Consider the following 10,532-nt stretch of genomic DNA (forward strand, 5'->3'; position numbering starts at 1 on the left):
CTATTTGATTTTTTTTTCCTCCTTTGAATTGTTTTATTATTGCGAGAGAAAAACATTTTCAGTTTTCTGTCTCTTAACGTTGTAAAACAAATACTTCAGCGCTCTGAAGTCAGCGATATCATACATTATCGTTATTCATAGAATCGTTCTGGATCATATAAAGCGTGCTTTTGGCGACAGACTGAAAGATTGAACCTGAAGGAGCCGCTCATGCCTCTGCAATGCACCTGTGTGTCTGGCTTCATTTTCCACAGTGAAAATATTTGCACTGCTGTCCTTTTTTTTTATTAACTTTTAACACAAAAAAAGAGTCAAAAAGGTTCCAGCTCGAGGGGGCTGAGGAAGGTGATGTGGCTGCTCGGCCCCGAGGCAAGGTGTCCTCGCTTTTAATGGAGATATTCTATCGTTGAGGAAATGGCCAGCTCGGTAAATATTTGTAAGCTCCGTGTCGCGTGCGTTGATCTCCTCACATGGCTCACACACGGGTACCTCGGGGGTTAAATCCAGTCGGGCTTTTCGTTCTCTGCTGTTTGGACCGTGTGTGGTGGATTAACTCTGTGTTCCATCAGCAGTAGACAATCACCACAGACCTCCTGCCAAGTGTGACGGGCTTTTTCAGTCCATGTTGGCTGCTTAAATTTAATCGATTTATGTTGTGAATGATGTCAGCCTTTTTTAAGAATGACGGTGAAACTAAACTAACTCTTTATCAAGATCCGCTCACGTCAGTGTGCATTTTTTTTAAATATGAGTTTAAGTTTTATTTAGATTTTTGCATTATTTATTTTAATTTGTTTTTCAGTAAACTAATTTCCCGCCTGAATCTGATTTCCCCTCATTTCTTTTTTGCTAAATAACAAAGGGGACAACAACGTAAACATGAACTCAAAAGCATCAAATCTTCCAGTTGTCAGAACACATAGACAGATGCAGTTGTATTTTAAATGTTTTAATTAAAAATTCCCAGAAAACCATCAAACCAAAAATAATGACAAAGCAAAGGTGTGTGTTGGTGGGTGGTTAGCTATAAATGTTAATGGTGTCGCCAACTGGACAAGGCCTCCTTAAGAACGCTTCACAGTAAATCCAACTTGTTTCACTTTTTTGTGATTTACATGAGAAACATTAACTTCAGAAACAGTTCCTGGACGTGTGTTCTTCAGCCGCTATAGAAAAAAATAAAACTCAGCGAATACACATGCAAGGTATTTGCTCTTTTTTTAATGATATATATCATCCAGCTCCTCTGAGCCCTATAATGAGATTGTTGACATTACCCTGGAAAAATGACCGCCTGGAGATAACAATAGAGCTAAGCATGGTAACTATGGAAAGTGAAAGGACACACAGTGCACGTGTCAAACAGTCGGGTTGAATGCATATAGGGAACCAGGAACCGGTGCTGGGAGCACCCGTCATTGTTTCCACCAAATCCAGGTTCTCACACTTTTACTGGTCCATGTGTCTGGGTGTGGTGCCATCCAGCTGCTGGAGCGCTCTTTTGTGACCAAATATGCAACGACCGTGCAGCTAGTTGCCCCGGGTGACAGTTCATATGGGACGGCAAGTGGAGGCGGGTCCAATAAACACATCCAAGTAACGTATGAAACAAAATTCTCGGCATTGCTTCAAAACTCCTTTTTCTTTTTTTTCTCTTACATTTTCGTCAAGTCTTTTTCATGTTCAGTGCTAAAATATCTCACATCTGTCCCATTTTCTCTTGCAAAAGTAAGTGGTTCACCATGGAATAAAAGTGGTTGGCCAAAAAAATGTTAATTGTTGTATGGCATTTTGGTATACATAGACATTGAATTGCTGTCAGGTCAACTTTACAAAGAGAAGAAGTCTGCATGTGTCTTAAAGGAAGTCTCAGACAATATAATTTTCCCCTAGGTTTTAAAAGGAAAAACCTCAATTTGTATTTCATAATTGGGGCATTGCAGCAGTTTATTCTGAAGCTGCTTTACTGAGCTAAGCTGGTGACTTGAAAAAAAAAAAAGCCAGACCTCTCGTCCTATCATACCTTGTAATTTTATGCATCAGTGTATTTCCCCACACAGCTCGGACTGTTCATGTGTTTTACTGGAGGGCCAGATACTAAAGGAAGCTTCTAAAGCTAGCAGCAGATGGTTGACATCTGAGAGGTCAGATGGCATCCGGCGTCTCATTTGACGTTTTCTGCGTCAATTAGTGGTTGGCGATATTGGTAAAAAAATGTACTAATATCTTTAGATAGGCATCAATCTTTCAGTCTGCCAAGTCCAGTCAAGTCTCAAGTCCAAGAGAAGTCCACGTCAATCAAGACAATTTCAAGTCTAGGCCCAAGTCAAGTTACTGGAGACAAGTTCAATTAATTTCCAAAGTAAAAGTCTGTCCAACCAAGTCCAAGTCAAGTCTTAAACCATTTGAAACAAGTCTAAGTAAAATCCAGAGTTAAAGTCTGTCCAAACAAGTTCAAGTCGAGTCCTGAGAAATTTGAAACAGGTCAAAGTCAAGTCCCAACATTTATATGCATATGTATTCATGGTTATTCAAAAAAGCATTCTGAAAAATATATATTCACATTTCCCAAAATTGCATGTGGGGTTTTGTAGGTTTTGGACAGGTCACATGGATACGGTTTTATAGTGCTTGTACTATGCCTTTGCTTAAAATTTATAGTGAGCATACTTAATATGTTGCAGTCCGAACATATTTTTATGGCTCAGATGCAAATCGATGTTTGCAAACCTGGACTTTTATGTGCCACGAGAGATTACCTCTGAAACAGATCCCGCAGAAAACACCTAGATATTGGCCAAACAACGCAAAAATATATTTCAAAAATCGCAGAGGTCTCTGAATGTGAATGAAAACATTTTGAGTGGTATTTTACATAGCGTGGGTCATTAATACTTTGTACCTGCTGTTCATGCATTGGCTCCAGTAAGGGGAATATAACCTGCAGCATCCTGGCAATTCTCCATTATATTATGGTACCATATTTACAACTCGCTGCTGCAGCTTTGGCCCTCTCCGCTCCCCAACACAGCATACCTCTTCCCAGATTTACACTGCGCTTCCTCCCCGAGGTCCAACTTTTTTTCTTGGACCACAAACTGCTACTGGGGAACAGGCCGAAAGCCTAGAGCAACCTTCGATGCCTCAAAGACTGTGACATATAGAGTTGTGTTACCGCTATCATAGTGTTTCACAAAAAGAAAAACACATTTCAGAAGTAATAGCCAAACAATATCTATTTTGGCAATAATTGCGAAAAAAAAAAAAATGGTTTGAGACTTAAAGAATTAACTAAAAACAGATGGGGCAGTAAGGCTTAATCTGGCCCATTACCATCTTATTGTGTTCACCTTGTGAGTCTGTGTGTGTGTGTCTGTGTCTGTGTGTGTGTGTGTGTGTGTGTGTGTGTGTGTGCGTGTCTGTCATCGTAGCTAAATGTGGTTCTGTAGACACTTACTGGGTTTCGAGTACTTTGAGCCAGAAATATAATTATAAACACCTGTCTGTCTGGAGACAGCATTTGTCACCACAATAGTGTCATGAAATGCAGTCGCGAAACTTTACCAGTGTGCTGTTGAGACAAAGAATGTTGGCCCGAGATAATAACAGACCATTGAACAAATCCAGAGCCTGATTTCGGGTGTTGCTGCTGATTTGATCGCAAGATGATCTGTGGTGATAAAAAAAAGTTTAACCAAAGTGTTTGTGTCCTTGGTTTCCTTGTCTGGTTGCATCTCAGATGAAACTCACGTTGGGAACAATGAAGTATTTAACACTCCCTAAATGGGGTGTTTTCACTTCCAACTCTCCTCGTAATTCACGTCAACAAGGAGAGAAGATTTGCAAATTTAGTGGCTAGAACATGTTTTTTCTTTTCTTCAACAAACTGCCGGAGAAGCTTGACTCGATCGATAATGTGACACAGATAAATTTTCCCTAATTAAGTAATATAGCACATGTTAAAAAATCACGTTCTCAAATTGATCCACACGCTGAATGTGTTAATGTTAACATTTTTAATCTGTTTTTTGCTCCGTCACACACTATTATTGCTCTGCTGTATCAAGAATAACAGAAACCCTAAAAGTAGAGCGTGCTCAAATCGAATGCTGTAAATTAATCGGTCATTTATTTTGGAATTCAACCATTTTCTTTGGTTTCAACTGCTTATTAGCCACAGCTTTACTTTAATGTCCGGCTAGGCCTTTTCCAACACGGTGCTCTCACAATCAAAAGTGGAAACAGGCCTCTCTTACAAAAGATACTTGACTCTGCAAGTTGCCTTTCTTTTTCTTTTCTGCAAAGCAAAGATCTTTCATGACCTGCTGTTGAATATCAATGTGATAACAATGGCTGTGCAATGCTCTTTAATCCGTGACGTTTTCTTTCTTCCGTGAAACATGCAAAGTCGTGACCTCGGTGTGGTGCTGGTCTGTTGTTTTAAAGCATCCTGCTGTCTGAGCCCATAAAGGAAACACTTTGTGAAAAAAGCAGAATGTCAAATGTTCAGGCAGTATGCACCACTGAGCATCTGTCTTTCCTTCTTCATGCAAAACACATGTGTTTTGATCAAGTTTAAAATCTTTTTTTAAACACATTCAAAAGATTTGGAGCTGAAACTTTGCAGAGTCGACCATCAACCAAATGGCAAACAGAGCCTGTGTTAATCTGTATTATGTTACAGTAATAGAACAAGCCAATAACAGACCAACCTAAAAGAAAACTCTTGACGCTTTAAAAAAGATTAAGGTGAAACTCAAGTAAATTTCTCCAAATGATTGCCAATCACCTGGCACCTGCTCCTAGGGATCAACAGACTGCAACGTCAGCGATAATACAGATTTGCTGGTTCCTGGTTCACATAGTGTCTCATTCAAAGCTGACCTGTTTTAAACTCTTCAACTAGAAATATAACTATGTCACCACCCGGCCTGAATGCTATTGGTGGCAGGCATCCTTGCATTGAAATACATGTTTTATTTTTATTTGTATGTGTTTCTGTGAAGTAACGAGCCTGTGTGGGCCCACAAAAGCAAAAACAAACCAAAATGTCCGGGCAGCACAGCCAGTGCAACACAAACTTACTGTGTGGCACGTAGTTACATTTTTTTTATCCTTTTTTAAAACAGCAAAAATGTAATCTGTCCCAATAATTCTTTCTAAATAGCTTTGCTCACAAAAGTGGGAGAGAGGGATGGCTTCCACTGCACTACTGCATTGAGTAACTAACGTTTACTGTTCACCTTTTCAACACAGCTACTACAACTGGAAGACACAGGTGTCAACGTCCAACTCAAGCCCAAACTTTGAGGTGATTTATGATGATCCCAACGGCCTTCTCTTTAAGAACAAGACGGACAAAAAGATCCTGAATGTCGACCCATTGGTAGGTCTTTGTTGTTGTTGTCCCGCTTTGTTTTTAAGCCCATGGGAGACAAATGGCACTGCTAATTAGATCAGTTCACCTGTTCCATGGCTGTAAAAGTGTAAGCCATTGTTTTGCTGCACCAGGGACTTCTTTAAAAACAAATGTTGTTGTCTTTGTGGCTCTAGTGACTTGCCATGTACCCACAACATTCTGTTGGTCGCCCGTAGACAAATGTTGAAAGTAATTTTTCAGAGAACCTAAACTCTTAGAAATAAATGTAGAACTAGAACCATATAGAGTTCTTTGGCTTGTCCTCGTAGGAGAACCCGTTTGGGAACACTTTTGAAGGGTTCAACCTTAAACTCAACATTAATTATACCTAGAACCATCTGTGAAAGGAACCATCTGTGAAGTGTTACCTGAAGACCCCCATGAGAGTCTTCAGGTAACACTTCTATAGTGGTTCTATACAGGATATTTCCAGCTTCTGAGGATGCCAACAGAAGCCATCTAGATGTGCTTCTACGGAGAACTCTTTACATTCCAAGAGTTTGATCCTAGACCCTACAATCACGGTTCACAATCACAGTTTTTGGGGTTGTGTTGGCGTTCTCTTTTAAGACCTATGTTCACAACAATCCTCGAAGAACTGTTTCTTCCAACAAAAAAATAGAAACGATTCTTTATCAAACTTTTAGTTCTCTTGTGTGCACTTGTCTGTGTTTGGAACCCTTATGTCTAAGAGTGTATACACTCAGTTAGAGGGAAAGATATTTGCTTTCCACCTGCACAAAGAACGGAGGATCAAGGGTTCGAGACAGGTGCTTCCTCCTCATTCAGAGTCTGACAGAGGCCCTGGAACAATAACGACTGACAGATTTTTTGGGTGGTTTTTTCACTTCAGTCCCTGTCTCTGCTGGGGGGTAGGGAAGTAGTTGGCGTGGGGCTGAACTATTTTGAAATTGCAGACAGAGCTGTGGGGACTGCGTTTTTGAGGCCGAGCGCCAAAATGGCAGCCTAGTGTTCTATCTGCGGTCGAGCACCGCCCCAACCAGGCTCGTCTATTAAAAACACAAGAGGAAGGCACAGGAAGCCAGACACAGCAAACCACCCGTGTGCCCAGAACCCAGCTCAGCTTGGCCCAGATTTGGGGCCTCAGCACGGAGCACCGCACAACCAATCCGGCTTTCAACCCACCATGAGCTCACGAGTTGCTGCTCATGTGGTCATGACAGCGGGAGCCTTTTCAAAAATCAAGGCTCTGCATCAAATCATTTTGGGTGGTTTGTATTGTTTTTCTGCAGTTGTCGCATTGTGATCACTTCTTCTATCGGAGCCAGAAAGAGGGGTTGACATATTTCTGTTATTACAATGGCTTGCTTATTTAGTTTACCAGCCTCTTAAAGTAATATTTTTTTAATTATTTTTTTGGCCATATTTTTAATGATGATCCTTTGAACTTGTGAAGGAAGACCGCCTTTCTTATCAGGACACCCACAAGAGTGTTTGAGGTAAAAGTGTAAATTGAGTGTAATAGTTGGCTATGGATCTCACTCCCACTGGAAGCTTTTGACACACTGAGCCCTGAATAAATGTTCACAGCTGATAGTGGCTTCACATCTTAGTGGTGGGGCCCTGTGTCCCATTCGACGATCACAAAACATCATGAAAAATGAACAATTACAGTCACTGTCAAATAATGTTGCACTTGGCCTCCCTTTTAACGTTAACACCTTTTCACAGCGTTAACCCCGTTTCACAGCATTAATCCCGTGTTACAATGTAACCCCGTTTTACAGCGTTAACCCTGTGTAACGTTACCCTGTGCAACAACGTTACCGCCGTTACACAGCATTAACCTCGCGTTACAACATTAATCCCGTTTCACGGCGTTAACCCAATGTTACGTTAACCCCTTGTTACAACATTAACCCCATTTCCCAGCGTTAACCTAGCGTTACAACGTTAACCCTGTGTTACAATGTTAACCTTGTGTTACAACGTTAACCCTGTTTCACAGCATGAACCCCGTTTCACAGCGTTAACCCCATGCTACAACGTTAACCCCGTTTCACAGAGTTAACTCTGTGTTACAATGTTAACCCTGTCAGTCTGATGAACAATTGAACAATTAATCAGACACCTGCAACATCTGCACTTTCTGGACCACTGTTTGCTGTTTCCTGTTTTCGTAATGTCTTTTTTTTTGGTCTGTTAAATTTATCTTTTGCACACGTACAAAGAGCAAAGAAAATACCAGAGTAAAATTCCATGTACGTGAAAATTTACATGCCCATTAAAGTTGATTCTGATTCCGATCACAGTTATTTATAGGGGATTCTGTCTGAGTGGCAAATCATGGCGTGTAGGAATGAGATCCTATTGAGCATCAAATCTAATGACTGCTTGAATGGGAAAGATGTCCTGCATTTTTCCAATGTCACTGAGAGATAAGCATCAACTAGCTTCTTGCAGATTGTAGCTTATTTTAACTCGTAGTTTGGGCTCTCAGGTTAAACATGCACTGTGTGGTTGAGTCTCATGGCTCTCATGGCTCTAATTATCACCAATATAACATGGTAGCTGGCTATTTTCAGTTAACAAGCTCAGATTTACACAATCTGCTTAGCAGTAAACGTCGGACAGAAAAAAAGTTAGCAATCATCTTATTTACAAAGTTGAATATTTAGCAACTAAAGTTGGAATTATGCCTTCCAGAAGATGCCTGTAAATGTCTTTGCAAACAAACGTAGACAAGGGTGTTATGGGTAACAGCAGGTTGCAAAGGGGAATTGGAAGTGTTAAATGTTTCCGGACCACCCTCAAGGACGTTCATCTCCGTCACATGTTTCAGCTTTAAGTAGGGTATACGCTAACTTGTTGAAAAGCGAGCAGTATCTTTAGGAGAGTCTCTAGCCCCAAAGAAGTCAAAAATAGCTCAATGTTGCTTTAAAAACGTCACATGTCACTGTGTGTTTAGACTGACAGTGAAGGAAATTTTAGAGGAAGGGACAAATGTATATAAAGCTGATGGAAAGGGTGCAGGGAAATTGTTGCGTTCACACAGGCTGAAAATGTTAGCTTGAGCAAAAATATTCCATTACAGAGGAAAAAAAGAAAAGAAGCTTAAGAGAAAAGGTCTTGACTTGTTACATTTTAAGACAGTCCACGTTTAAACATAAACGCAGATTAAGGCACACTAAAAACACAAACATCAAAAATCTGCATTTTTACACAAATGAAGCAAAGGTGGAAATGCACTTTTATGGACTAAATGGGCCTTTCTATAACTGCTCTCTCTCTGCTGGGTTCCAGGCTGGTCAAGGGGAGGACTCCAACAGGACTTTCCTGCAGTCAGACCTCTACACCCATGTCGTCATCTACGACCACAGCATCAGGACTGTCTGAGCTTCAGAGGCCGCCGCCGACACGTTGGTACACATGGCTCATATTGGAGAGCGCTGGAAGCCTCTAATTTGACCGAGCTGCTGTAGTTGCACCGTCATTTACAATCTGTTGCCCTCATATCATGCATGCCATCTGGGTGGAGGTGCTGCAGTGAAGAGAGTGGCTTTAAACAGAGGGTTCTCAGGGGAAGAAGTGGATGAACTAGTGTGACAACTTTGCAAATAACCTGTGATTTCATGTTTTAATTCTTCTATATTCCATGTAGTGAAGACCCAGTTTGGCTCCTTTGACGTTTCCCGAAGGAATGGTGACCTGCACGGGGACCCGGAGGTCGTCCCTTCGTTCGATTCCTGGCATGTTTCAGGCTGTTTGTCTAAACAAATTAAAGGCGTAAGAGCTTTAAAAGACGACGGGGTTTGCTTTTATGTCCTCCCCCAGGCTGCGGTAGCTCCAACTGAAAGAATGGTTAATGGGCTTAAAGCATTCCGCATGTTCCCAGATGTAAGACACACTTTACAGGACATCAAAGTACTCTATCATTTACATATTAGTCATTCACTGTGGCATTTTTCTATTTTATTTTTTTTTTAAATGGAAGACAGTTCTGTAAATAACCTGCTCTAGGAATGATTTAAGAGGTGCATAAGACTTTTAGCCACTTTGCTCCCTTTTGATTTATGGATTTACATTTTTTTTTCAGTTATTGAAACACATGGTAAAAATCAGAAACACCACAAGTAACATTATCTTTAAGATAATGTTACTTTGTTCATAAATTAGTTTTCTGTTTACTGTAGGGAAACATAATTTACTTTAGTCAGAAGGAAACATGCACGTTGCCCATTCATTAAATTGCTTCCCAAAACACTGTTAAAAGAATCTAAATTGAAATGTAAATGATGTATTAGAACAAAGTCCTGCATGAATGCACAGTGACAAAAAATGTTGTTTTCTTATGATACCACTTCCTACAAATGCCATGAAGAGCAACAAAAATAATCGTCTTTAGAAGAAGAATGATGAGAACCTTTCTTGTGTCTGTGTGAAATATATGAAACTACAGCCAGAAGCTGCTTAGCGTAGCTTAGCTCAGCATAAAGGCTTGAAACATCAGAGTTGCAAAAGTGGCGCATGCAGCACAAACGGTTCCACTTCTGAGAATAAAATTCAGATGAAATTACTGGTAACTTCCAGATGATCTTCCGCATCCATGGTCTTTTAGCTCTGCCTCCTCCAGCTTCATCTTATTGTGCATTTTACAAGTTTAAGGACCTCATGATGTAAATATATATATATATATATATATATATATATATATATATATATATATATATATATATATATATATATATATATATATATATATATATATTCATGTGTTTATCAGCTGATTTAAAAACTCTATGTAAGTCAAGTCAATGATGTCATGGGACAGACCTGGAAGCAGTCATTACACAATTTGGTCACTATGTTAACATGTCTTCAAAGCCTAGCACTCTTCCTGTTGGTGGGGTCTTGCGCTGGCAGCCAAGACATAATATGAATTTTGTATTTAACCTCAGACCGAGCCAGGCTTGTCTTCTCATCATGCCAAGATAACTGTCTGCTGTCTCTACTTTAATAAAAATGCAAAGACAGGAGAATGATTTTGAGTCTTTTTTTTTAAATTTAACTCTGCAATAAACCAAAATGTTCCAACATGTTGAGCTATTCCATTAAACTGGCAAAGTGGAACGTGCCTTTGTACTTATTTGCC

The 10,532-nt window shown here is 40.1% G+C and overlaps 1 protein-coding gene across 3 annotated transcripts in view; it reads left to right on the top strand.

Moving 5' to 3' along the window:
• The window catches only part of cfap299 (cilia and flagella associated protein 299), an 87,491-nt gene extending 77,430 nt beyond the window's left edge, over positions 1–10,061 (top strand). Inside the window, exons 5-7 of one of the 3 annotated variants that reach the window (XM_068566533.1) lie at positions 5,257–5,386; positions 8,684–8,803; positions 9,042–10,061. In XM_068566533.1, the coding sequence (XP_068422634.1) occupies positions 5,257–5,386; positions 8,684–8,776 (223 nt within the window). In that variant the 3' untranslated portion in view covers positions 8,777–8,803; positions 9,042–10,061. The remainder of the gene's footprint in view (positions 1–5,256; positions 5,387–8,683; positions 8,804–9,041) is intronic. The other 2 variants (XM_068566534.1, XM_068566535.1) reach the window with 2 other exon arrangements.
• The last annotated feature ends 471 nt before the right edge of the window (positions 10,062–10,532 follow it).

This window comes from Clinocottus analis, unplaced genomic scaffold (genome assembly GCF_023055335.1).
Source record: "Clinocottus analis isolate CAN_PGR_092001 unplaced genomic scaffold, fCliAna1.0.p SCAF_7, whole genome shotgun sequence".
NCBI classification, from domain to species: domain Eukaryota; kingdom Metazoa; phylum Chordata; class Actinopteri; order Perciformes; family Cottidae; genus Clinocottus; species Clinocottus analis.